This window comes from Doryrhamphus excisus, linkage group LG18 (genome assembly GCF_037039965.1).
Source record: "Doryrhamphus excisus strain RoL-2023G ecotype Guam linkage group LG18, RoL_Dexc_Guam_v1.1, whole genome shotgun sequence".
NCBI lineage: Eukaryota > Metazoa > Chordata > Actinopteri > Syngnathiformes > Syngnathidae > Doryrhamphus > Doryrhamphus excisus.
The window spans coordinates 15,039,153-15,066,774 of record NC_136374.1 but is presented as its reverse complement, the minus strand read 5'-3'; the positions used below and the strand labels follow the sequence as shown (position 1 = coordinate 15,066,774).

Below are 27,622 nucleotides of genomic sequence, written 5' to 3'. Positions count from 1 at the left end.
GAATAAAATAACAAACTCAAGTGGACGTCAACGCTAAAAAGCTAAAAACCAAATGAGCAAAGTTAGAAAGCTGACACCACGGCTGGGCTGTGACGTAACGTATGGTGGGTGGGGCTTATGGCTATTTTCGTATTTGTAGCTAGTAGCCGCCCAGAAAACCCCCGAAAAAGAAAACCCTAATTATTTATGTATATATATATATTTGTATGCGTATGTATGTATAAAATATAAAATAATACTTTAACAATGAAACATTGCTTACAGCAATGGTGTCCACCGTCTGGCCGCTACTTTTTTAATGGCTAGCTAACATTTAACATTACACTTCATTGTTTCAGATCACCAAACAAATGTAAATATTAGTCAATGATAACACAACTTAACACAAAAATATTTTTTTATGAAACTTTTTATTATTAAAGGAGAAAAAAATCCAAAGAAGTCATTAAAGGGGGAACAAAGTTCCTTTTTTAGAGCCACTACTTTTTATCGGCTAGCTAACATTTACGATTACACTTCATTGTTTCATATCACCAAACAAATGTAAATATTAGTCAATGATAACACAACTTAACACAAAAATCTTTTTTTAATGAAACTTTTTATTATTAAAGGAGAAAAAAATCCAAAGAAGTTATTAAAAGGGGAACAAAGTTCCTTTTGAGAGCCACTACTTTTTATCGGCTAGCTAACATTTACGATTACACTTCATTGTTTCAGATCACCAAACAAATGTAAATATTAGTCAATGATAACACAACTTAACACAAAAATCTTTTTTTAATGAAACTTTTTATTATTAAAGGAGAAAAAAATCCAAAGAAGTCATTAAAGGGGGAACAAAGTTCCTTTTGAGAGCCACTACTTTTTATCGGCTAGCTAACATTTACGATTACACTTCATTGTTTCAGATCACCAAACAAATGTAAATATTAGTCAATGATAACACAACTTAACACAAAAATCTTTTTTTAATGAAACTTTTTATTATTAAAGGAGAAAAAAATCCAAAGAAGTTATTAAAAGGGGAACAAAGTTCCTTTTGAGAGCCACTACTTTTTATCGGCTAGCTAACATTTACGATTACACTTCATTGTTTCAGATCACCAAACAAATGTAAATATTAGTCAATGACAACACAACTTAACACAAAAATCTTTTTTAATGAAACTTTATATGATTAAAGAAGAAAAAAAAATCCAAATAAGTCATTAAAGGGGGCACAAGTTTCTTTTGAGAGATCAATTGGACTTGGCTAGACCTTTGTTGGCGGCTAATCACTCTCTCCAGCGCTGGCATTACAATAGCTTGTACTCACTTCTGTTAAAATAAATCGCATAACTATAACACGGGAACATAGGCTTATTTCATAGCTGACAGAATTAAAGACCCTGAGTGGTTTCCACCCTGCTAAAAGAGCAGGAAGGAACAGTACACTGCGCCATTTTCATTTCCCTCCAGCCTGTCTAGTCCCTGAGTTCCTGCTACAGAAACACATCTTAATAGCATGATGCTGCCACTACTTCACTGTAGGAATGGTCTTGGCCAGGTGATGAACAATGCATGGATGCTCGGCAATCATACCGAAGAGTTCAATCTTTGTCTCATCTGACCATCGAATTTTATTTCTTGTGTCCTTCAGTGCTTCCATCTGTCCACTTGACTATACAGACCTGATTGGTGGATTGCTGCAGAATGATTGTCCGTCTGAAAGGTTCTCTTCTTTCCACAAAAGAACACCGGAGCGCTATCAAAATGACCACTGGGTCCTTGGTTCCCTGATGAAGGCGCTTCTCCCCTGAGTGCTCACTTTAGATGGTCGGCCGGCTCTAGGAAGAGTCCTGGTGGTTCGGTACTTCTTTTGTTCAGAATTTGACATGAATATTATAGTTTTATTTAGTCGTTCAGAAGTAGGCACAAGACCTGGAGCAATAATAAATGAATTAATTAATCAAACACATGAAAATTAACTTGATATTTTGCCGATTGCTGCACGGCGGATGAGCGGTTAGCGCGCAGGCCTCACAGCTGGGAGACCCGAGTTAAATTCCACCCTCGGCCATCTCTGTGTGGAGTTTGCATGTTCTCCCTGTGCATGCGTGGGTTTTCTCCGGGTACTCCGGTTTCCTCCCACATTCCAAAAACATGCTAGGTTAATTTAGCGACTCCAAATTGTCCATAGGTATGAATGTGAGTGTGAATGGTTGTTTGTCTATATGTGCCCTGTGATTGGCTGGCCACCAGTCCAGGGTGTACCCTGGCTCTCGCATGAAGACAGCTGGGATAGGCTCTAGCACCCCTGCGACCCTCGTGAGGATAAGCGGTAGAAAATGAATGAATGAATGATCATGTTCATGTTAAAGGTTAAATAACTGTTAATAGTTATCCTCCCTATCCGTGTGGAAGTGGTAAGTTTTTGGCTTTTTTAAGTTTAAAGGAAATAACTTGGAGGCTACCGTTTAGGTCGCTAGTGCTCTAGTTTGTGAGGTAGCATGTGTCTCAAGACCCTGCAGTTGCGCAATATGTTGTAAATAAAAAGTATAAATTAGTATTTATGTATAAAAAAAGTATAAATGTGACTATAGTCGTGTTTTGTCATGTCTACAGGGCTCTAATAATGCTTTAATTTTAATCTGAAAAAAATAATTTGTCTACCCACCAACTATATGTAGTTTATTAAGTTTTTATTATTTGCTGTTTTATTATTATTATTATATTTATTTATTACTGATTGATTGATTTTCTTTATTCTTGATTTGTTTATTTTTCATCTTATTTTGTGCAGAAAAACAAAAATTAAGATATTTGAGAACAGTGGAATGTTTTATCAGCGCTTTCATTGTAGAAAATCTGAACAAAGCACTGAAAAAGTTTGTACATTTTTCTGTTTTTAATAAATGCATTTTTTTTTTGTTTGTTTTTTTGGAAAACCTGATGTGGCCCAGTCTCACCCAGACCCTAGCTCCAGTGGCCCCCAAGTAAATTGAGTTTGAGACCCCTGATATAGATGGATAAGTTAATGTGTTAATGTGGTTGTGAAAATAAAATATCTCATGTAGTACCAACTCCCTCCGCGTGGGGGCAGTAAAAACAACAGTGGCGCACATAAACACGGAAGTCATTTTGTTTGTCTGTGAGTCCAGTTCCTGTTGGCCACAGTTTTTTCCCAAACAGGCCTGAAGTCATCAATACTTTTTGTGATTATTCGGTTCCTTATCACATCCTGCATGTTTTACAATTGGCTGCTAGGCTTCGGTGCGTGACGTTAATGGGACTCATTTGTGGCAGGCGTCACAAAGTTAGCTTGTACTGGTAGCTCGCTTGCTGCTATGTGTGCAGAAATGGCACCCAGCGTAGGTTTTACTCTCTGACGAGTCCTGAGCTTCTGTTTACAATGTCGAACGAGGAAGCCAAATGCACCGCGGTGAACGACGAGGAAGCCTGTGCTCCGTCCGAGTCTAACGAGCACGATTATGCCGATACCGCCGCCGACCTCCAAGGAGATGCGGAAGCGACGCTGCCCAAAGTGTCCGGTCAGCGTGGCCGTCGGCGGGCGAGGGTCCAGGAGGACAAGACGTGCTGTTGCTGCTGCAGTGAACACTTCGAGCGACAAGGCCGAGGCTTTAATAGGAGGGCCGTGTTTACGTTCACCACCCCGGAGGCCGCCCAATGGGTCTTCCCGGACGCGGCGGCCGTCAGTAAGAAGTCGTTTGTGTGCGAAACTTGCGCTCAGGTCATCAGGACGAAGTGTTGGCGCAAAAACAACGGCAAGCGGGTTGTGTGGCTGAAACCGCCTTCCGCCAAACAGGTGCGTAAACTACCATTGTATTGATATATTGTTGTTGAACTTGCATCGTGGTTCTTATAGTATATAGTGTTCCTGTAAGCACCCCCCCCCCGGAAGGTGACGTCAGGCCAAGTTTGCCATTTAAAAAGCCTCATGGGGTCACATGAACTCTGCCAAGCATCAAACATTCATTCATTCATTTTCTACCGTTTATCCTCACTGGAGCCTATCCCAGCTGTCTTCGGGCGAGAGGCGGGGTACACCCTGGACTGGTCGTCAGCCAATCACATGGCACAGTGCTACCGTGGTACCTAAAATATTTCCGGGATGTTACTCCTTTGGGAATTTATGCTGTGAAAATATCCCAGCTGTCTTCGGGGCGAGAGGAGGGGTCAGCCAATCACAGGGCACATATAGACAAACAACCATTCACACTCACATTCATACCTATGGACAATTTGGAGTCGCCAATTAACCTAGCATGTTTTTGGAATGTGGGAGGAAGCCGAGAAAATACACACAGAGATACCTGAGCAGGGAATCGAACTTGTGTTTCTTAGCTGTGTAGCCTGCGTTCTAACCACTCACAACCATGCAGTTATTCATTCATTCATTTTCTACCGCTTTTCCTCATGAGGATCACGGGCGTGCTGGAGCCTATCCCAGCTGTCTTCGGTTGAGAGACGGTGTACACCCTGGACTGGTGGTCAGCCAATCACAGGGCACATATAGACAAACAACCATTCACACTCACATTCATACCTATGGACAATTTGGAGTCGCCAATTAACCTAGCATGTTTTTGGAATGTGGGAGAAACATGCAAACTCCACACAGAGATGGCCGAGGGTGGAATTGAACCCGGGTCTCCTAGCTGTGAGGTCTGCACGCTAACCACACGACCGCCGTGCAACCTAGCATCAAACATAGCCAGGAAAACCAGTCAAATCAATTGCTATTAGAAGTGAAAGAGTGCTGACGGTGTGTTGTTTGTGCGTGCAGGCGAATGTTCAACACAAGAAGCGAAGCTTCAGGATGGGCAAGAAGAGCAAAGCAGCTCTGCTGGTGAGCAAGTCCTGCTACAAGTCTGCCTTCAGGACTCTTTGGTCTGCCAAAGGCGCCAGGAAGCCCATGATGGACTTCTTGAGTAGAGAGCTGAGAGAAGAGGTGAGGTTGAACATTTCTACTCACCTTTTGTGGAGATCTTTACATAAACTGTCTTCTGTGTCCTTTCTCACGTTGCGTGTGTGGTGATGATGAAGATGAAGGTGTTATCACGGCACGCAGACAGTCCTTTCCACCAGAAGGTGTCGAGCAAAAGGTTGCTGTCCTTCTTCCCGTGGGCGCACTGCCTGAGCTGGGCCCAGGAACACGCGCCGCTCATCACCACCTGCCTGCGCTCCATGTTCCCCACCGTTAACGCCCTCGTCAAGAGCAGCCAGTAAGTTCTTCAGTCAGGAAATGTAAGAACACCGCCATGTGTCGCTGTAGACATCATAACGGATGCCAGCTGGTGGACCTGTGGAAAATTCCGACAAAATAATTGAGAACCACTGATGTATGGTGGGCTGCACGGCGGTCAAGTGGTTAGCTAGGAGACCCGATTTCAATCCCACCCTCGCCGTGCATGCGTGGGTTTTCTCCGGGTACTCCGGTTTCCTCCCACATTCCAAAAACATGCTAGGTTAATTGGCGACTCCAAATTGTCCATAGGTATGAATGTGAGTGTGAATGGTTGTTTGTCTATATGTGCCCTGTGATTGGCTGGCCACCAGTCCAGGGTGTACCCTACCTCTGGCCCGAAGACAGCTGGGATAGGCTCCAGCACCCCCACGACCCTCGTGAGGATGAGCAGTTGAAAATGAATGAATGATGTATGGTGGGCTGCACGGCGATCAAGTGGTTAGCGTGCAGACCCGAGTTCAATCCCACCCTCAGTCGTCTCTGTGTGGAGTTTGCATGTTCTCCTCGTGCATGCGTGGGTTTTCTCCGGGTACTCCGGTTTCCTCCCACATTCCAAAAACATGCTAGGTTAATTGGCCACTCCAAATTTTTCATAGGTATGAATGTGAGTGTGAATGGTTGTTTGTCTATATGTGCCGTGTGATTGGCTGGCCACCAGTCGCCTGAAGACAGCTGGGATAGGCTCCAGCACTCCTCATGAGGAAAAGCGGTAGTGAATGAATGAATGATGTTAATATCCTTAGGCCACAGACTCCCTCATAGCACAAATGTACAGCAGCAGGTATGCTTCAATATGATAAGCATTGAAATTTATGCAGCTCGATGTGGTAAAAGATGAGGGAAAATCATCTGTAGGCACCTCGTGACATTAAAAAAAAATACCTGACAATAACTTGTCAATGCAAACCTTAAGCTGATGAACATCCCAAATGAAAAACCTTTTTTTCTGTGCGTTAGCCAGCTGTCGCAGGAGGAGGCGCAGATGCAGGTGGTGCGACGCAGTGTGCTGACACTGGCGATCCCGCTCTTCACCAGGAACATCTGGAAGAATAACTTCCTGCAGGCAGCCTTGGGGGCGAAGCTGCGCCTTCAGGGCTGCTCCGGCGCCGCTCTTGACACCCTGAACAGCCTGGGACTTTGCCAGAACAAGGACACCGTCAGGCTACGGCTTCACCAGCTGCGCGGCGGCAGCACGTCTGTGAGTGGATGTTAAACTGAAAAAAATAGTAGAAGCTCCTCAGCTTTAACTGGAGAGTAACGCTTTCTTTCCTAGCAGAACGGAGGACAGAGGCTCGGTGAAGATCAGGTAGCCGACATCAAGGAAGAAGATGCTGAGGATGAGGAGGAAGATGATGAGGAGGAAGAAGAAGAGGAGGAGGACGATGAAGAAGATCAGGTTGCAGTGCAAGAGGTAGAAGAAGAGATGGAAAAGAGGAGGAGGAAGAAGCAGAGTAAGCGAGACAGAGAGAAGAATGACGAAGAGGAGGAGCTGCTGGAGGACAATGACGGCTCGGAGCAGAGGAAGAGGAGGGTGGTGGTGGTGAGACTCGGCCTGCTGAAGGGACACTCGGAGGTCGGGCGATCTGACCTATCAGCTCCCTGATGTGGCAGAAGACCCCAATGATGGAGCAGGACAGCGGCCCCCCATCTTCATCCCCACTGTCAAATCATCACAAGTCTGTTTTGAAGATGATGATGAAATTAGCTCATCTAATCTGAAGAAACAAAAAAAAAAAACAGTGGTCACATGTTTTATTTGTATTATTTTAATTTTAAGTTCCACAAAGACTTCCAAGTACAGTACTGTAGTTTTAGTTTCTCAAAGGGTTGGAACATTTTGAAATGTACTATTTTATATATTTAATTATTAAGGACAGATCTTTTCTTGCCTTTTAAGTTCAAATTGAAGCCAACCTTGTAAATATCATCGGTAAAATATTTCAAGCCTAAGAGCTGCTCCGGTGCATCATAGATGCTGTGTTCTACTTCATCCAATGGCAATTAAAACAGCGAGGATGACTAAGTGTTTTATTTGCGTAACAGTCATTTACAACAACAAAAACATCTAAAAAGGAACTGTGGCTACAATAAATACTGCTCCTGACCTTTCACCTCCATCCAATAGTTTAAAATTTAGTGAGTAGAATGGGCATCAGGTTAACGTTTAAGGAAGGTCGTTTAAAAAAAAGGCTCAAATGGTGGCTTGACTGTCACAATGATTTTAAAGACAAGGAAGTTTACTTGGTTTGTTGCAGAGGTGAAGACTCAAGCCGAGAATCTCCGTACAGAAGGTGTTCCGTCAAGTGTCCGGGCGCATTTGTAAGGAAAGCTTAAACTTTATTTACAAAGTGGGTTTTAATATTTTATCACTTTTCAACACCCATGTGACGACACATACTGTGAAGAGGATTCAGCGTTTTTTTTTTTCCCTGAGCAGCTCTTCAGTGCGGTCAAGCGATATTCAAAGTCTTTTTGACTGAGAAGATGATGTCTTTGATCTGTGGAAGGCTGTTGTCCTCCAGGATCTTAGCGTACGGCATGGGAATGTCAACGCCCGTCACCCTGGTGGCTGGAGCGTCCAGGTAATTAAAGGCTGGACCTTGGGAAGGGGAAAAAAAAAAAAAAGCAAATGATAAAATTCCAGCTGCCAATCCTGTTCCAGTTCTGTGTGTGGTTACCTTCCATGATCCTGGCACAGATCTCTGCTCCAACACCAAACTGTGGCCATCCACCTTCCACCGTCACCAGATGGTTGGTCTTCATCACGCTGGCCTCAATGCTCTCCACATCCATAGGACGGATAGTCCGCAGGTTGATCACCTTACACACGCACCAACACAGGATGTGTGTTATTTCACAAAATGTAAAAAAAATGTGGAGCGGTATCTAAATGTGTCTTGTACCTCACACTCAATTCCTTCCTTTGCAAGAACAGCGGCGGCGTCCAGACAATGGCCGACGAAGCGGGAGTGAGAGACCAACGTGACATGAGTCCCTGAACCACAGAAAAAGACATTATTGTTAAGTTCACAAATCCTTAAAAGGGCTAGTTTTCTTCTTTTGACATGAAGTACACATCCCCATTGGCAGTGTACTACATCAACAATGACTTACTCCTGCTAGACCAGTTCTGGTTGGACATCCATGACTAGGAACAAAGTTCCGCTTAGTTTCCGGGGCCATTTCAGTAAAGAGTTTGTGAAGGAAGCCAAACTCTACTTCATGTCAAAAGACCCAAACCATCCCTTTAACGGCCTGAAATTCTCTTTCCTGAGCTTTGGACGACGTCGCTCACCTTGTCTCTCAATCTTGGCCTTGCCGATGGGAATGACAAAGTCTTTTGACTGAGACTCGTCAGACATCTCGAAGGGAACGCCGTACAGGAGCTCATTCTCCAGAAAAACCACTGCAACAAGCCAACATGTGCACAGATCACCACTAGGGAATTTGAACGATTCCGGGTTTCCTGATTCAGATTGCTGGTTTAGATTGTGGTTCCGAACGGTTCTCAGTTCCGATGCTTTTAACAAGCAGGGTCATACAATGACGCAGTTAACCATTTGAATGAAATGTCTGAACTCCATGAGGGCTGTTTTCAACCAGTATGTAAATATCAAACCATTCAACAGTAGTCCCGGTTCCCATTAATGCTGGAGACTCCATGCCCCAACCCGAGTCACTACAGTGTAGTCCTTTACGGCTGTTTGTGCTCCGGTCTCACCTGGGTTGTCGTCTCTGATCGCAGCCTTAAGGAGACCTTTGGCGTCTTCTGAGCTCCAGGGACTAACAACCTTCAGACCTGGACAGTGAGCATACCTGCGGAAAGACAATCGCTATAGTGATGCTGTAAGGTAACACACCACTTGCACAACAGTCAGGCTCGGGATAACTGCCAGTACATTGACATGGAGTTAGAGTATTCGTATTAGTCCAGGTTCAGAGGTAGTGTCGGAGACAGGACTGTTGTCAAACAAGTATTATATACTTATATACAACTGCGTCCATGTAAACAAACCCGAGCTGGACGACAAACCCAGGAAGTGTACGCACCAGGCGGCGAAGCACTGAGAGTGCTGAGCAGCCACGCCGGCTGACGCCCCGTTGGGGCCCCTGAAGACGATGGGCACCGCCTGCAGGCCAGCGGACATGTAGTACGTCTTGGCTGCAGAGTTGATGACCTGATCGATGGCTTGCATGGAGAAGTTGAAGGTCATGAACTCACAGATGGGCCTCAGGCCGGCCTAAGTGGGTAGATGACGTCATCATGGGGCCGTTTACAGGAACAAACACAGTAGCCACGTTTACATGAGGAGTTTTTCTCTTTCCGAAAGCAATAGTATACATGGAAAGGAATATTCCAATCGCGTGTCTACATGCGCTGCTATAATCAACCAGAATAGTCAATGTAAAGTAAAGCGTAAACATCAACATCACGTGATGACTTTTTCTTTGACTTGTTGGAATAACTCCGTATTGCCAGTTTTTCGTTCCTCCAATCTTGAAATTTAGTTCGAATCAAAAACAAACTTTCCGCAGCAGTACAGTGCCGATTGCTCGCCTCCATTCACTTGTGCATGGCGTATAGAAGGGTTTAGATTCTGTTCCACAGATGGCGCTAATGCACACAAAAGCTGCTGCCAATCGCCAATAAACAACAGAAGAAGAAAAACACCACAAAGAACTTTTTCCACGAAGACAACTTTCCGTTTGAGCGGGTACAAGATACCTCAATGGAATTGGGGAAAGGAATATTCCACTCCTGTGAATCCGATTATATATTCATTCGGATTGGCACTTTTCTTTCGGAATGACTTACATTCTTTGCGTTTGAGCAAATAACCCGAATGGAATTGGAATATTTGGCACCATGTATATGTGGCTATTGTCCGTGTACACATTCAGTGGAGACACTCACCATGGCTGCTCCCACAGCGATACCAGTAAAGCCCATCTGTAACAAGGAACCACAGAGTTAGCAACACTAAGATATGACAGTAACTTCTCAAAAGGGCGAAATAGGACATTCAGAAAGGAAGGAAAGTCTCACCTCGGAAATTGGAGTGTCAATGATGCGCTTGTCTCCATACTTCTTCCACAGACCTCTGCTCACCTGCAACACAACACACACAGAACATCAGCTGCTGTCAGAAACTTCAAGTCATCAGAAATGTCCTTTGAAGGTAGCATGGAACCAATGAAGAGAAAAATATAACATTGACAACATTATGCCAACAGGCTCAACAGAGTTGGGGAAAAAAGCTTAACTTAAAACACTTAAATTGCCACGGTTTGATGCCGGATGAGATTTCAATGTCCATTTTGTTGTTTAACTGTTATTTACAGAGACTGCTTCTCACACAATTACATTAGCACGACAAAAAACAGAACCCACAAGAAAACACTCAATTTTGTGGGGCTTGACTACCACTATTTCTATCAAATTGCAAATTATAGGATCATCAAAACTGAAACCATTGATGATTTTTGTCACCTTCCGTCGGTGCACCTAACAGTGTTTCCACTGTGTTTAAAGGGCATCCAAAGATCTGGATTGGATTGGAAAAATAGCTCGATAATTAACCTTGTAGGCGCCGTCGTACTGAGCCACCTCCTCTCCTAACAGGAAAACCCGGTCATCCCTCTCCAGTTCCTCGTCCATGGCCTGGTTCAACGCATCACGGACAGTCACCTGACAACAAGAACAATAATGTCAGCATTTGGAATTTAACAATGACAACTTCTAAACAGATTAATATTACACAGTACGTTAAATTGAATTGCTGGTGTTTGCTATCTCAACAGTGAAATAATAATGCCCTTTCTTGTATAGGAGAATTTAACAGAACTGCTAACCGTATTAGTCATGTCACAACATATCAGGTAAATAGAACGGTTTGATAGTACTACTGAAATGACAATGTACTTCACTACTTGTGGAACAGTGAGCTAGCTTGAATTTTGTTGTCAACATAATTAAATCTATCGTAGCTTTGAAACAATGTGACCAGCAGCAACACACCCACAAACGTATTTACTGGAGAGTCAAGAAGAGAGTCAAGAATACTCCAAGGTCAGAAGACAAGACTGTTTAAGAGATAATGACGGAAATATAACAAAGTATGATATCCACTCAGCGAGCCACAGCTGTTAGCCTTGGGGATGCTAGCATGCTAGCTGCTGACACTGACCTGCACCGCGGCCGGGGCACTTCTATGAAAGGACTGCCGTTGCAGAACCGACACGGCATTCTGTGGGAAGTTAAAGAGATCACATTAACCAATTTATCTAGAAATGTTCTCAAAACTACACATTCGACATCTTTTATGAGGATTTCGTACCCTTCCTGAGCGGAGAACGGACTTCAGGGACAGCGCCATCTTCAACCTGTCCTCCTTTTCCGGAGAGGGCGTGGTCCACACATGACAACGGTATTTCAACCAATTAACGTTGCGATTTAAAACATTGACAGGAAACGGTGATGACAGCTATCCAATCACAGCAGCGTAAAGTTGAGCGGGGGCGGGACGTTATGCGGAGGATCCAAGGACACTTCTCATGTCCGTGACATTTGTGCGCATGCGGGTTGCATTTGTAAAGTCAGGGGTATACAAGGTATTCTCCACTGTATCGGAATATTTAAGGATGCTGTGGGACCACTTTGATACAGTTTCAACATTTTACATTTGTGTTGTAGCTTACCAAGCAAATTAGTGTAATAGCTCATAATATATATTAATAATTAATTAATTAATAATTAATAATAGAATTACTAAAACTGTTATTTTTACAATATGCCAGGGGCCAACAACAAACACCACACACCCCTGCCCTAAGGAACAACAAAATTCTCGGCACTATAACTTCATACAGCCTTTATGTGTGCCAAATAAGGTGACCAAAATATTACAAGCAGCTCTCTTTATGAGACATATCTCATTATTAAAGATATTTTAGCTTACATGGGGTCAGCAGCCATGGGTATATAGTTTTTTGGGGTAGTACATACTGCTTACAAACCTAAAACTTTAATGTGATAAAAAAGAACACAACACTATCTTTCAATAATATTAAGCCAAGTTATTCATCCAACATTTACTGGGCGTTTATTTTGTATATTGATGTCATGAAGTTGCTTGGGATAAAGTGCTGCAGAGAAATATTCGGACGCAATTCAATGACAAATCTCACTGAACTGGATTGCACTGGGTCATGAAAACAAACCACGGCACTTAGAACATTCACACCCAAATGTTCACTTTTTAAAAAAAAAATGTGCTCCAACATCCTTTTGAAAGCAGTCATCAGGTTCAAGTCCACGAGTGAAGACGTAACTGTGTGCTAATCACCCCGAACACATTCAAACATTCATTATAGGCACAAGGATCATATCATATCGTATATGGCACAGTGAAAGAATAGAAGCTCTTAACATTTAAACATCACATCGTTAAAACACAAATTGTCTTGCGTAGCTACACGTTGAAGCCGGTTTAGGAAAGACAGGCCGACACTTTAAGTCAAAAAACTGGACGATCCTGGACATAGAATTAGCAAGCAAGATTAAAATGAATGGTAATGATGCAAATAGACCCCCCCACCAAAAAAAAACACCCATCAAAAGCATGTATCTCCAAAATGTTTGTGTGTGTATATTCAAAAGTAAAAAAAAAAAAAAAAAATTTGTTTGGCTTTTTTATATAAGAATTCATCCTTTCCTCTTTTCCAAAGTTCTGTGTTGACCCAAAAGCATTTTGGGATTTTTATTTTTTCCTCACAAAGATGTTATTTTTTGATGTACTGTAACAGAACAACCTAATCCGTTGGAAAATGTTGGGTTGCATGAGATTAAAAAGGAAGCAGCATTTCCAGGCCTGGAAGCTGGATAGCGCCTCAGCCCACTGAAGAAGTTTGCATCAGCAACAAAAAAACAAACAGGTCGACCAGAAGAGGTCACCACCTCATGTTGAGTTCTCCAGCATTCATCAGGCGGGAGACATTCCCCGATTTACACATTCGCTACCCAAAAAAAAAAAAAAAAACTGTAAATACAAATTTGGATCATTTGGAACAAGATGTGTCTTCACATGTCAGGGAGCGGCGTAGTGGTCCCTACAGAGCGGGTGTCAGAAGACGGGCCCACTACGGTCTGTTGTCTGGGCCTTCTTCAGTTTGCCTTTACTGAAGGTCTGGATGGAGCTCAGCAGCGCGGTGCGACCTTCGTCTGGTCCTTCAGAGCAGGATGATGTGGAGGGAGTGTCCAGCGTAGGAGGAGGTGGCGGTGGAGGAGGAGGAGGAGGGGCCGTCTGACCACCTGGATGTAAAAAGTAGGCAATATAAGAAAACAAATAGCGACATGTTTTGCTCTTATTGTTCACTTCTTGCAGGAGGAAATTGCACAAAGATGGAACATAGAATTTAATTTAGGTACCCCATCACCTAGCTTGGTACCCGAAGAGAAGAGCATCATCTTCTAAACTTCTGACATTGTAAACACAATATAGACGTATACGGATAGTTTATTTGATCCCAATTAAGATGTTGCTGCCTAACTATGACTTTTGGACCTTTTGTTCCAGCCTGTCAAGCTGTTCTAGGGTCAGCCATTGACACAAAAGGGACAGCTTGTGGAGGCGGTTGTCTACAAGAACATCTTTGTGCAAAATACGTCCTGCAGGAGCGTGTCAACACCCAACAACTCTATCCACCATCAGTTGAAGCTCATGTTGGGTTGTTTAACAATCATTGAGCTCCACCGAGCATCGTGATGATTGGCTAATTACGGTTTGAGAGAACTGATGGCGAACACAAGTGAAATCCCAGCGGACCCTTTTTTTCATTTGTGACTTTTATCACCCCCATAAGAAGAAGAACAGCAACAAAAGAGCGACGAAGCTGCAGCTGCTGACCGCTTGAAGTCAACTCGGTGAGGATGCGGCATCAGTCCAGCAGGCAGGAAATGAAATATCAATGCACAGGTCAGTCATGTCTGAGATGACGTCTGTCATTGAAAGTCTGATGCTGATGACAGTTGATCCCAAGGGATGACATTGTGGAAGTGACATTTGGTGGCTTTCTGTTTTTAATCAACTCGCATACTGTGCACTCATTAAGAGTCACGTGTTGTCACGTAAAACACCACCGTTTACCTTCACTGACTTTACACACTGATGCGAGCCTTTAAGATATTTACAAAACAGGGTGGGAAGAAATGGGTAACAAAGGGAAACAAAAAAAAACAAACAAGAAGCGCATGAAAGAAAAACTAAAGATGAAGCGACCAGAAAACTATTATCCTCCAGTGCCGTCATTCTGCTCCTCACAAAGGGCCGGACACGCTTCAACTGTGAAACTGTGTCCCAAAGGGCAGACGACACAAAAGGACGGAAACGAATAAACATGCAAGCAGACAAGAGACAAAATCGGACAGGTCACAATCTCCAATGACACGTTAGCCACTGGAATCAGACTGTGTGACGTTTGTACTTCATTGCAGATTGTGAGGTTTGAACAAAGTTGCGCGTACGTCGGCTTCCGAGCAAGCTGAACACTTTGCACATAAAAGATTTAAAAGAAGAAAAAGAAAAAGTTTGGTCATCTTCGTGTCAGCGGCACAATGACCGGACGAGCTCAAACACAACATGCAGCAACAAGACTTTAGCTTGTGCGCTAACGGCTCTTGCTGGGAAGCTCAGAAGTACGACAAGCTTTAATTTAAACCGAAAAATGCCAGTGACCCTCATCGTCATCATCATCAACATGGGAAAAAAAACATTTACTTTACCCCAACAACACGGTCAGAATGGAGCATGCTCTATGGCGGAGACGGCACAGGATAAAAAGAGAAACGACAGTTAACCGTTGAGTGGACCAATCAGCAATTGGACAGCAACAAGAGGACCAGGGAGGATGGAAGGAAGGAAGGACGGAAGGAAGGAGAGGAGACACCATTACATGGTAGGAAGCCAGCGTGACCCTACATCGGCTGATTTTAGTAATTATGAGTAAAGGAAAATATAGTGCAACCTCTGAAGTCAAAACGCTCCCAAGGTCATACGATTGAGGATTTGACTGCAAATATTCAGAAAAAAATAAAGATTATTTATTTGAAAAAAAAAATGCACAAAACGTCACAGACATCCCTACAAAATGTGTCTTAGTGGCATACTTGGAGTTTCAGTGAACAAAATGCTGTTGATGACCTAAACTGCAAACTGCGTACAGTACTACAGTAAGTACTTTCCATCATAACGTAAGTACTGGAAAGGCAAAAAGACGAGGACAGACAGACAGAAACAAAAGGCAGAGAAGAGGCGGGGGGACATGGAGGTGAACCGACCTACCTGTGGAGGGCGGGGGGGTGGGGGAGGATGGGCATGTGGGAGGGGAACTGGCGCCAGAGCCTAAAGACACACAAAAACACGTTTACGGCATCGTGAAGACAATCAGCCAACATGGCTGAAGTCTGACTGACAAGTTATTACACTCGCTGAAAATCTACTTATACACAGGAGCTGATGCAATTCCCACAAAATAAATGTCTTACCCCCCACCCCCACTCATCACTCATCTCTATGGCTGCGCTGTAGGCTTTTTCATAGCCCAGATCGCCCCTCCCTCTCCTCCCCTCAGCAACCGTCCAATCACAAATGAGCCAAACACAGAAAACACAGAAAGTGATAACTAATAATTCATTCATTCATTCATTCATTTTCTATCGCTTATCCTCACAAGGGTTGCAGGGGGTGCTGGAGCCTATCCCAGCTGTCTTCGGGCGAGAGGCGGGGTACACCCTGGACTGGTGGCCAGCCAATCACAGGGCACATATAGACAAACAACCATTCACACTCCCATTAACTCCAAATTAACTCCAAATTAACCTAGCATGTTTTTGCAATGTGGGAGGAAACCGGAGTACCCGGAGAACATGCAAACTCCACACAGAGATGGCAGAGGGTGGGATTGAACTCCGGTCTCCCAGCTGTGAGGTCTGCGCGCTAACCACTCAACCGCCGTGCAGCCCTAATTAATAATTAAGAACAACTAAAACCAACAATTAATTTGAAGTTGGTTGTTAAAATCTGGTTGTAGGACATATTTTTTGTAACTCTTCATTTCGGAGGAACGGGAGCGGTGGGTGCGCCACGGTGCGCTGCTCATGAAAATCGCGCTGGCCACACCCTGTTAATAGACAGTGTTTATTTGTGAAAGGCATTCAAGTAGAGGAAGAAGAATATGTTATTTATAGGACATTTATCTTGAGGGATATCAGATACCGGTAAGAAAGCCATTATCAAGCATCTCTCATTTAAATGTATTTAGATTAGACTAGATTTTTTTTAATTTTGCCACAAAAACCTCAATCATAAATAATCCATCTACCTGTCAAACTAATCGAAAACCATGAGTTACTTACCAGAGTTATTATTGTTCCTAACAGAGACGTCATCTTCATTCTCATAAGTGGACTGTCTGCACTTCTGCAAGGACACACAAAAGGGTGTTGTGTAAGCAGACTGCACTATCCACTATACTACACTGGGAGATGTTACTTGAGTATTTAGTTTGAGAGACATGAATTGTGTACCTTCCTCGCTAGAATCTTCCTCCGCTTCCTTTCTTCCTCTGATCCGTGATGAGACTGGGCCCTGGTCAGCCTCCTGTGCTGGCGGAGCTTCAAGCAAAACACCCAAACACATTCACATTAACCAATGATAAATGTACTCTTCAAATCTTGTAGTGTATGTACACTAGTACTAGTAGTCAGAATACGCATACGTCTCAGAATAAGTTCACATGGACGTCATAAAGGTGAAAAGGTTGTGGGCAAATGATCCATCTTCTCCGTGTTTAAATAAAATAAGGCCGAAAGGTCATGTGAACTTGCTCACCACTCGCTGCTCCTCCTGCAGGCGCTTCTCTAAACGCTCCTTGGCCGTCTTCAGCGCGTCCTTCAGCCTGCTCGGGACCTGGAGAGACACATTTCACATTTTAGTCATGCTCATGTACTTCCGCCGAAAGACGCAGAGCCTCACCTTGATCTGGATTTTTTCCGAGTGCTGCAGCGGGACGTCACTGAACAGTCTAAAGAAAACATCATAGACACGTAGTGTACATAAGACATATTCCTTATTGTACATGTTGTAACCCAATATATTACATACAATGTACATTACATATACATATGCATACATATACATGCCATGTTATGAATGCAGGTATGATACCAGTAAGTGTGTATGACACATGCACTAACACTAAAACCAAACCAGCACTGCTCCCAATAGACTACACCGCTATGTACTAGCTGTGTAATACTTTGTTTTTACATTCAGTATAGTTATTCCAGACTCCATTCACTGTGCAATATCTGACCAAGCTCTAAGTGCAATATATTAAGTTCTAAGTGCAGTATTTTTAGAATGCCTCATATTTAATTCACTAGCAAGATTTCATAGTGTATATACTGGTCATATATCTCATATTTCATATTATCTTGCACACTGTATTTGTATATAACCCTGGATAAAATTGTTAATTTGTTAATACTTAGGTTGTTTATATTGTTTATTTTTATATTGTGTATCTTGTACTGCTTAACTGATTCTATTCTCTGCTGCTGTGTAATGCAAATTTCCCCACTGAGGGACGAATAAAGGCACATCTTATCTCATCATACATGAGAATTGATATTAATTTTTAAAAAAATTAAAAAAAAGGAGAACACTCACGGTGTCTGAATGAGCTGCGACACTGTGGGCATCCCTGACTTACACGCCTCTGTGGACAGGATGGACTGTAGCACTGAAACTACACACACACACACACACACACACACAGAGCATTAGATACAAAAGACAGTATACAAACCAAGCGTGTTTGTGCCATGCACTGACCCACAGCAGTGTAGGGGATGGTGGGATAGTGGTCCACGGGAATGCTATCAGGTGGGTGGCCATAAGTGATCTCGTAGAGTAAATAGCCAAAACAGAAGACATCGATGCTTTCTGTCGTCTGCATGCATAAAAAATAACGTTGAACAAGTAATGGCGCTCATATTTTACATTCATGATATTTAATCCCAGCATGGTTCCATTTCCTGACACGTGCGGCACCTGAAGTTACCGAATGTGGCTGGGTATAACGTAACTACGCTGTTGACGTACGTTAATCTTCCTGAAGTGGGTGAAGGCAGGTCGCAGGACGCAGGGGACTCCCAGCATGCCGTTCTCCACGTCCGTTAGTCGACACGTGCCTTGGTCCACTATCACATTGGAGGCGTGCAGGTGGCCAAAAAATAAACCGCTGTCGTGGAGGACTCTGAGGCCCTGAACACACACATATATAGAATATATAAAATTTAGTATAGTGTATGCTTCACAGGTGTGTGTCTGCATGTGTATGTATACCTCCAGTATCTGGCGGCCGTACAGTTTGATGTGAGCGAGTTCGAGACCCTGACACTTCTTGGGGTTGCCGTACTTCTTCAAGTAGTTCTCTCTGGGCTTCACCTGACAACACAAACACTGACTTGGTTTTCATCACCAACATGCGTGTCCCAGTTTCCTGTTTGCTTTATGGTTCCACTACGCTCATTTAGAAAGACCTATGACTTTATTGTGGGCTGTTAAAAAATTTAATCCTGTTTTCTGAAATCATTGACTCGGGTCTTGAACACCTCCTTAAAGCTATGCATTCCATGTTGTTTTTCAGAAAAATGGGAAAATTTCCCACTAAAGTTTCATTATTAGCCAACAAAATAGATGTTTACATGACTGCTGAAAGTAAAAGGTATCAATTCACACACACATTTTTTAGAGCAGTTTGTTGGATGCATCTGGTAAACTTTATGTAGGATATTTCTACTTTCCAGTGGACTTGAATGTAGCATTTGTCTCCATCAAGAGAAAATCTTTCATCTCCAAAACAGATTTGAGACAAGACATGTTTTTTTTTTTGCATAATGAGGAGGTACAATTTAACTTGGACAAAACTATGCAACCTCAACAGATGGCTTTTTATGCTAAAATTTTTGTTCATATAGGAAATCACATATGCGAGGGGTGGGGAGATCGCCGCCTCTTGTGAGACAATGATGCACAGACTAACATGCCTAGACACCCAAGGCTATTTGAATCAGGTGATAAGCATGTGGAGGACTTGCAGTTAACCATAGCAAGTCAGTGCGACTTTAAATGATTATTGTGTATTTTAGCAGAAATACATTAGTGCATAATTACAACTAATATTTAAAATTGGAATATTGGACACAAAAGTGCAGGTTTATTATGGTTTCAATTTTTTTTCAATTTCAAAACAAACCATGTGTCCCTTTCATGTCAGGTCTTTTGGCAGTATGGAATAAGACGGGGTAACCTGAGGACCGTCAGGTATCTAAAACTCACAGCATGGAATCTTCTAATGAAGACAATTACTGTAGTTTCAGTTGAAAATATAGAGGAAGCAAAGTAAATTCCATAAATGGATTTTAAATTTATCCCTGTTTCCTCCCACATTCCCAAAACATGTTAGTTTAATTTGCGACTCCAAATTGTCCATAGGTATGAATGTGAGTGTGAATGGTTGTTTGTCTATATGTGCCCTGTGATTGGCTGGCAACCAGTCCAGGGTGTCCATCATGCCCCCGCGACTCTGATGAGGATAAGTGGTAGAGAGAATGGATGGATGGATTTTTAATGTGCCATGATCTTACCTTACAGATGTGGTCTCTGAGTGAGCCGGCCTCATTAAAAGATCGGATGAGAAGCGCTGAAGACTCACTGGTGCTGGAGAACAACAATGGACACATGTACGGACTCTGGAAAGGAGAAGGCAAAGAGATGAGAATGCTCCATTTGTTTTTTAGTATCTTCCTGTCTACACTTTTTCATAAGCTCCCAATGGAAAACTCCCTTTTGAGCCATCCAAACAAACCAAAGCAACTAATAATCGTCTACTTATGTTAACTTATATCTCCTCATCCCCTTATCATATATTTTTTAATATACTGAAAAACATTTTTATTTGGATATAAAGTACATTCACTCTAGTGTCCTACAGCCAGTGTGGGAATAGTCCAGTTTCACATAGAATAGAATGAACACAGTGAGCGCATTAACACAGACGACCGACATGCTGCTCACTAGGGTCGCGGAGTATGCTGGAGCCTATCCCAGCTGACACCCTGGACTATCAACATATCAAAAAATTAGATCAAAACATCCTCATCTCACCTGATTGGCTCTGGGTTATATGTTATGAAGCAAATTCATGTAATATCTAATAAAACAGCTCATTAATGATGAATTATTTTATTTTTAACAACATGCCAAAGGTCAATAAAAACAATCTGTGGGCCAAAAATTGCCAGACTTTGTACACTCCTGCTTTAAAAGTACTGTACAATAATGTTATTGCATTATAAAGATTTCATAAATTGCTTTATAGGCCATATGATGTGTGGCCTCAAACACCCAACAGGATCCACGACTTCATGTTGTTGTTGTGATTTAGATCAATAACTGTATATCTGTTAATAACTGCAATAACTCAATATGCAGGCGACTAGTCTAGGGTGTACCCCGCCTCTCGCCTGAAGACATCTGGGATAGGCTCCAGCACCCCCCGCGACCCTTGTGAGGATAAGCGGTAGAAAATGAATGAATGCAATGAATAACTGGAATGTGCACATACCGAGAGGCTGGTGAGCAGCTTCATGGCAGAATGCAGGTCTTTGTCTGACAGGAACTTATCAGGACCCAGGTCCACCTACACACACACACACACACACACACATTATACTAACTGGTAGTTGAAATCAATTGAGTGAGAGCATTAGCTCACTGGTTGTGTAGTTTGTGCTCACCCAGCTCAGCAGATACCGCTCTTTGGTTTGTTCTTTGTTTTTGATGAGGAAATATTTCTTCCTGATCCTCCAGCCTGAAATAGAGCACACGTTCATCTTATCTGAGTGTTCGCATCCACGTCTTATTCATCAAAATCACTCTTAGCTTTCAGGTTTCACAAGAACACTCTGTTTCTTATTTGGTGTACACACAATCTCATCTCTTTACGCTTTACTCTTCTTTGTGCTTTACTGGCAGTGAAGTCATAAGAGCGGAGGCGGCGCTGACATACCGATATCTTTGAGAGGCTCCAGAACTTCCCAATTGGGGTCTGACCTGAAGAACATGGAGACCTGCTGCAGCGCAATCTCTGACACACACGGAAACAGAACACATGTTGGTTGGCAGAACATAAGTTGAAATCTGCTTCACTTATTTTTACACCTGTATAAGACTTAGAAATTAGTGCTTTATGCGTCACTAATGGCAATTATTAACTTGTTTTAACTTCTGGAAAGTAACCATCTAAGAACTCACCTGTGTAGTTGTAAGCATAGTTGTTTGGGTCCAGGAACTTTTTAACCGGCAGAGCGCTGCAGAGCAAAGGATGCTGGGTAATGGCATCCAGGTAGGCCTGCAGGCCTCTCTGCCTCTCCGCTATGAACTCCCGGTCTCTGTTTCCTATCAGCTTCTTAGGCGGGAGAGGAAGGCTGACGCCGCACACCTGCACAGCGTCCATATTTTTCACAACCTTTTATTATAATGATGGGATGTGTTTTTCACTCTTGTGCACGCTGACCCGACAGCAAAAACCAGAAACAGGAAGTGAGCAGGAAAAAACTCAGCAAAAATACTACTGGCATCCTGTTCCGGGATCATTGGATCCAAGATCATTTAGTTTCCTCGGTTGTTATATTTATTATTTATACTGCGGTATGATACAGTAGAGTTGTACAAGCACAACTATACAAAATATTGTTGAATTAGTACCTCAAAAGGTGAGCATTATTTTCTATTTTTGGCGTCACAAAAAAAACATCAGCTTTCATCACAAAAGACATAAAACTCACCATCAGGCTGTTATTCAGAGCATCGAAATCGCTGTACCGCCGCACTACCTACAATACATAAACACACACGCTTACTGGTGTGGTAGTTTTACTTCAAATGGATCATTTTAGCGCTCTTGTGTTGTGATCGATATTTCTACCTGCCAGTTGTTCTCCAAGGACACTCCCCTCTGGACACGAATGATGTATTCCTATACAAGGGACACATACGTTGATTTAAAACATGGAAAGAACGACAAAGAAAAAATACAAAATCACCTCCCCTGTTCCTTATCCATGAACTATAAGTAGGGAAATTGCATTTCTGTGCTATGCATTGTTTGTAGTGTGTTTTGCACTTTATATTGAGCCTGTTTTCTCACTGAGCTTTGCACTTTTTACTACTGTCTTTGTAGTGAAACTGGAGAATCTTGTTAACTTGTCTAATGACAATAAAAGGTATTCTATTCAATTCTATTCTATTCAAAAAGCACATGCCTTTATGCAATCCCGGTCACAAGTTAGCTAACTTTGCAACAAAAATATTTTAATGTTACCAAATATTTATTATAATACTACTTTATACATAAATCATGGCCAAGCACTTCATTGGCTACACCGTCTAACAGCATTGTTAAATTAATATCCAATGTATGTCAATGAATACGATTATATCTTTGTAATGTCTAATTTTTTTTGGTTTAGAAACGAATAAGCTAGTGTAGGTATACTAATAAAGTTGCCTCTGAGTGGACGACTTCCGGTGTTTTTCTGTGACAATAAAATAATGAAAACACGTCACAGTATATGTTCAAAAGCAACATGCGATACAGTAAGTAGCTCAGCTTACTTACATGTCTTTTAATATCCAATGTATGTCAATGAATACAATTATATATTTGAAATGTCAGATTTTTTTGTTTAGAAACGAATGAGCTAGTGTAGGTATACTAATAAAGTTGCCTCTGAGCGGACGACTTCCGGTGTTTTTCTGTGGCAATAAAATAATGAAAACACGTCACAGTATATGTTCAAAAACAACATGCGATACAGTAAGTAGCTCGGTTTACTTACATGTCTTTTAATGAATAAAAAGAGACGACTTAATCACGTTTAGGTACAATAACAACACCGCGAGTGTTGGGAATGCCATTAGCAGTAGCATGCTAAGCTAACTGTCAGGCAGCAATTGAGCCCAGCTGGACTGTCAACAACAGCTTGTGCGTCCATTATCGGACACTGGAATACCAGAACCATCGGAAGTTGGATCAATTTCAACTAAAGACAATACTATTATTATTGGAAGCGCAAGACTCGTTCGATTGTGTCCAAATCGACGAAAGAAGCTTCCATTGAATTTCATCAATATTCAAAAAGCTCCGAGTCATAGTTTAGCACTTCCAGGAAATTGCTTCATCGCAGTCACTAATATAACCGCAGCTTGTGTGTGTCATAACGCCCCAAAAAGACCCACATACTGGGAGTTTTTGACTGATAACCTTATAATATACGTCATTTAGATGTAACCGGTGACAATTTCGTTCATTCGGAGTCCTTTAAAGGTTGCCTTTATACGATTACAGTTGTGCTCCGCTCCACAGTAAAATGTAAGCAGCACTCACCGTGTGAGACTGCAGGTTCTGGCTGGCTTCTATCGTCGCCGTCAGGGGAACCGTGTCATCCAGCAGCAGCCTCCCTGGGGCAGGCTTTTCCAGGAAAGACATCCCGGAGGTTGAACGTTTAAGCGTTGATCCCAACGCCGGACTGTCAGCTTGGCGCCCGCGAGAGGAATTAACCAACAGCTTGGCTGGAGAGAAAGTGCAGTTTCGCTTCACCGTAATCAGGAGCTAAAACGCCAATGGGCCCCGAACCGAAGGGTGCGTTACTGCCATCTGCTGGTCGGGAGGAATGGTCAAGTTCATGAAGAGGAAAATTGTACCAGCATTGTACCAGACAAATCATATAGAATTTTCATTCATTCATTTTCTACCGCTTGTGTTGTGTTTCAAGTTTAGTTTTCTCCCTGAGATCATATTTCTACTATCTTATTTATTAGTATTAGTAAAGTTAGAAGAATATGAAAATAAGTTGAATATTTGCAAGAAAAAACTGCATATTGTCCAGAAAAAGTCATACATTTTCAATTTTTATTTTCTACCGCTTATCCTCACGAGGGTCGCGATGGTGCTGGAGCCGATCCCAGCTGCCTTCGGGCGAGAGGCGGGGTACACCTTGGACTGGTGGCCAGCCAATCACAGGGCACATATAGACAAACAACCATTCACACTCACATTCATACCTATGGACAATTTGGAGTCGCCAATTAACCTAGCATGTTTTTGGAATGTGGGAGGAAACCGGAGTACCCGGAGAAAACCCACGCATGCACGGGGAGAACATGCAAACTCCACACACAGATGGCCGAGGGTGGAATCGAATTAGGTTCTCCTAGCTGTGTGACCTGTGCGCTAACCACTCGGCTCATATAGAATTTTAATTGGTAAATTAATTGGTTAATTGGTAAATTCTAGTCACTAAATAAAAATGTTGTATAATTACCACATAAAAGTCAATGCATCCATTTTTTGTCCAGCACGCATCCTCCTTATTCAGGTTACTAATGAGCTGGAGCCTATCCCACACGCAGGACTAAGCACCAATACGTCATATAGCACATACAGACAACCATTCACACTCACTTCTGTTCAGGACATTATTCAACTATTCTGTTTTTAATGTGAGGCAAGCAAACTCCAAAGCATGTCAAAAAAACAAAAAACATCTTTGCTATTCTGTGAAAACTGATGTAGAGGTTGAAGTATATTACCATTAATCAACAAAAAAAATCAGTAACAAGAACAAATGAGAAAAATGCCAGAAATCCACTTGCGGAGTATGGAGTTGGACACTGTCTTCCTGTTTTTGATAACCTCTGAACTTCCTCCTGTCCTTTATTTGTCCCTTTGCTGCTCCTCAGGCATCATCACCATCACTTCTCCCTCCATCACCACCTTGTCTTTGACTGCACACTTTACGGCAATGAACGCAAAGGACATTTTAATCTTGCTAACTTCAGCTTCAGCCAGCACCTCCTCACCAATGTAGAGCGGTGCCGGGAATCGGATCTCCTGGTAAAGGAAGATGCAGCCGCGGCCTGGCATCTTGGTGCCCAGTACAGCAGAGATTAACCCGTTAATGAGGACCCCGTGGACGATGGGTTTCTCAAAGGAGGTGGTGGCGGCGTAGGCTGGGTCCACGTGTAGGGGGTTGGTGTCACCGGTCAGCTCGGCAAAAAGTTCCACATGGCGGGGGGAGAAGACTTTAGTGAGGGAGGCTCGCTGGCCAATGTGGAGCTGGCAGCAGCAATGAGGGGCTCCGGTGAATATGGAGGAGGACAGAAAAGTTCTGACTTGACCCCACATGGGCCTCATCCTGAAGGAGGATGCTTCTCCGGCCTCAGTCCAACTGCAGCTCTTGGTTTGCTGTCAGCGCCAGAAGGAACGGAGACACCTGAAGACACAAGAGAAGCAACCTCAGTAAAGAAGGGTAAGAAAATGGATCTCAAATATGTAGACCCACTCCTGCATATCATAGTGGAATAAAATAAGCAGAAAGAGGACATCTTCCCACCTGCAGCACCCTGAAGGCACACTTCTGCTTCTGATAGGAACCCACAAGAGTCAAGGAGCTCCACAGCTTCACCAAACCTCTGAAAACACAACATTTTGATCAGTGTTATCAACCAGAATTTCTTTATGTCCCATTATGCATCCTTACCTGCTGCACACTCGCAGAAGAGCAGTTAGGGTGTCTTCATCATACTTCAAAAGGTCAAAGTTCAAAGCCGCTCCCACCTGAAACAAAAATACTAACAATAACTAAACCAGAGGTCAGCAACCTGTGGCTCCCACGCCAAGCTGTGTTGAACACAGAAGCGGAGAAAAAAAAAAAGACTGAAATATCCGACTCACTGCCAGACTGCAAATGCATCTAAACTTAGTTCCGAGTGCTGATTGGTTGAGAAAAAAAGGGGACGGGAGGGCTGTTGTGTCTCATTCATTCATTTCGCGGGTCGCGGGGGTTGCTGGAGCCTATCCCAGCTGTCTTTGGGCGAGAGGCGGGGTACACCCTGGACTGGTGGCCAGCCAATCACAGGGCACATATAGACAAACAACCATTCACACTCACATTCATACCTATGGACAATTTGGAGTCGCTAATTAACCTAGCATGTTTTTGGAATGTGGGAAGAAACCGGAATACCCGGAGAAAACCCACGCATGCACAGGGAGAACATGCAAACTCCACACAGAGATGGCCGAGGGTGGGATTGAACTCTGGCCTCTTAGCTGTGAGGTCTGTGCGCTAACCACTTGCCCACCGTGCAGCCCTCATATTAAAATACTTAGTTATTTATTGCAAGTCAGCCATCTTTCTCCAGGGCTCACCTCCCCATAGAGACTCTTCAAGCCTGTGATGATGAAGAGCTTCAGGTCAACTGCACTCAGTCTGGTTGAACTATCCTCCAGCTCACTTGAGGGAAAATCAATATCAATCAATTAAAATGACTCAGGTCATTCAGATGAGAGCATTGTTGACTTACAGGCAAACTTTCAGGTAATGATATGGAGAGGCATTCTTCAACACCACACGTTTGTAAATAGAAGGCTCGTCATCCTTGTGGGGATTCATCCTATTGAAGCCTCGGTGACTGCGCCTCCCATAGGCGGCAAGAAGTTCAGTCAAGGGTCCTCAAGAAGTTTTGAAGGCCTGTTACGAAAGTTAGCTTGAACAACATACAGAATTTCGATTGTACACAGATGAGTTTACATGTGACGAACAAGTGTCGACGTCAAAAAATGGACAATTCGCTTGAAATAATCCCATAAATGTATCAAAGAACAACCAATTTTATCATTTTAAAATAATTCTTCTACGAATCTGCTAGGCTAAAACATCACAAACAGTTGACAGAAAGAAGCGTAGTACGTCCGTACATTAATTACCCACACTGTATGTTAATAATTACTGTATGTTTTCATATATGTCACAAGACAATTGTACTTTTGTGTATTTATAATAGTTAATACGTATGAAAATGCTGTGCGTCACAAACTGTCAAGACAAATAATCTTGGATATTTACACAGTATACTAATTGAGATATTGTGTTGAAGCTAATAGTGTATTATTATAAACAAGTCTATATATATAAATTACAATTAGGAGGTCCGACTGCTATAGCTAACAGCGAGGTCAAGCAGTAGACAGTAGCTTAGCTTACTCGACACTATCCACGACCATATCCATTAACATACAAACAACTAAAGTTTAAAGTCGTTGTAATCATTGGTAATAAATTTTGTTTAAACTTACCAAGTGTTTACTACTTTTACACGGTGCTTTACTCCTTGTGTACTGTTCAAACCGCGCATGCGCAAATCACTTCTTCTGCTTTAGCAAATTGCGTTGACCAATCCC

The 27,622-nt window shown here is 42.7% G+C and overlaps 5 protein-coding genes across 9 annotated transcripts; 1 reads left to right on the top strand and 4 right to left on the bottom strand.

The window, feature by feature from the left end:
* The first annotated feature begins 3,140 nt into the window (after window positions 1-3,140).
* LOC131106118 (uncharacterized) lies at window positions 3,141-7,274 on the top strand. Of its 2 annotated transcripts, none has more exons than XM_058054896.2 (5): window positions 3,141-3,808; window positions 4,790-4,954; window positions 5,050-5,228; window positions 6,209-6,449; window positions 6,525-7,274. In XM_058054896.2, the coding sequence occupies exons 1-5, from the start codon at window positions 3,395-3,397 to the stop codon at window positions 6,852-6,854; spliced, it is 1,329 nt and encodes a 442-aa protein (XP_057910879.2). In that variant the 5' UTR covers window positions 3,141-3,394; the 3' UTR covers window positions 6,855-7,274. The 2 variants fall into 2 exon arrangements, with proteins under 2 accessions (XP_057910879.2, XP_057910880.2); XM_058054897.2 differs by having other exon boundaries at window positions 3,144-3,808; window positions 6,528-7,274.
* Window positions 7,132-11,690, bottom strand: pdhb (pyruvate dehydrogenase E1 subunit beta). Its single transcript, XM_058054899.2, has 11 exons — window positions 11,590-11,690; window positions 11,440-11,499; window positions 10,833-10,940; window positions 10,299-10,361; window positions 10,167-10,202; window positions 9,302-9,492; window positions 8,973-9,067; window positions 8,547-8,657; window positions 8,155-8,246; window positions 7,930-8,071; window positions 7,132-7,850 (listed from the first exon to the last, which is right to left on the bottom strand). The coding sequence occupies exons 1-11, from the start codon at window positions 11,626-11,628 to the stop codon at window positions 7,702-7,704; spliced, it is 1,086 nt and encodes a 361-aa protein (XP_057910882.2). The 5' UTR covers window positions 11,629-11,690; the 3' UTR covers window positions 7,132-7,701.
* Window positions 11,691-12,955: 1,265 nt separating this feature from the next.
* On the bottom strand, window positions 12,956-23,999 carry pxk (PX domain containing serine/threonine kinase). 4 transcript variants are annotated; one of them, XM_058054895.2, is made up of 19 exons: window positions 23,765-23,999; window positions 22,304-22,354; window positions 22,164-22,211; window positions 21,631-21,817; window positions 21,386-21,463; window positions 21,114-21,187; window positions 20,942-21,016; window positions 19,962-20,066; window positions 18,658-18,759; window positions 18,415-18,576; window positions 18,145-18,262; window positions 17,980-18,058; window positions 17,284-17,332; window positions 17,140-17,217; window positions 16,836-16,922; window positions 16,665-16,728; window positions 15,592-15,651; window positions 15,033-15,062; window positions 13,414-13,562 (listed from the first exon to the last, which is right to left on the bottom strand). In XM_058054895.2, exons 1-18 carry the CDS (start codon window positions 23,864-23,866, stop codon window positions 15,046-15,048), a joined length of 1,536 nt encoding a protein of 511 aa, XP_057910878.2. In that variant the 5' UTR covers window positions 23,867-23,999; the 3' UTR covers window positions 13,414-13,562; window positions 15,033-15,045. The 4 variants fall into 4 exon arrangements, 3 of the variants coding, with proteins under 3 accessions (XP_057910877.2, XP_057910878.2, XP_078654579.1); XR_013630257.1 differs by having other exon boundaries at window positions 13,462-13,562; window positions 15,033-15,319; XM_058054894.2 differs by lacking the exon at window positions 15,033-15,062 and having other exon boundaries at window positions 12,956-13,562.
* Window positions 24,000-24,471: 472 nt separating this feature from the next.
* Window positions 24,472-25,573, bottom strand: LOC144894378 (hydroxyacyl-thioester dehydratase type 2, mitochondrial-like). The gene has a single exon (XM_078798449.1). The coding sequence runs from the start codon at window positions 25,571-25,573 to the stop codon at window positions 25,094-25,096; it is 480 nt and encodes a 159-aa protein (XP_078654575.1). The 3' UTR covers window positions 24,472-25,093.
* rpp14 (ribonuclease P/MRP 14 subunit) lies at window positions 25,509-27,573 on the bottom strand. The gene is made up of 6 exons (XM_058054997.2): window positions 27,518-27,573; window positions 26,746-26,912; window positions 26,591-26,675; window positions 25,920-25,996; window positions 25,773-25,851; window positions 25,509-25,652 (listed from the first exon to the last, which is right to left on the bottom strand). Exons 2-6 carry the CDS (start codon window positions 26,832-26,834, stop codon window positions 25,599-25,601), a joined length of 384 nt encoding a protein of 127 aa, XP_057910980.2. The 5' UTR covers window positions 26,835-26,912; window positions 27,518-27,573; the 3' UTR covers window positions 25,509-25,598.
* Window positions 27,574-27,622: the final 49 nt, after the last annotated feature.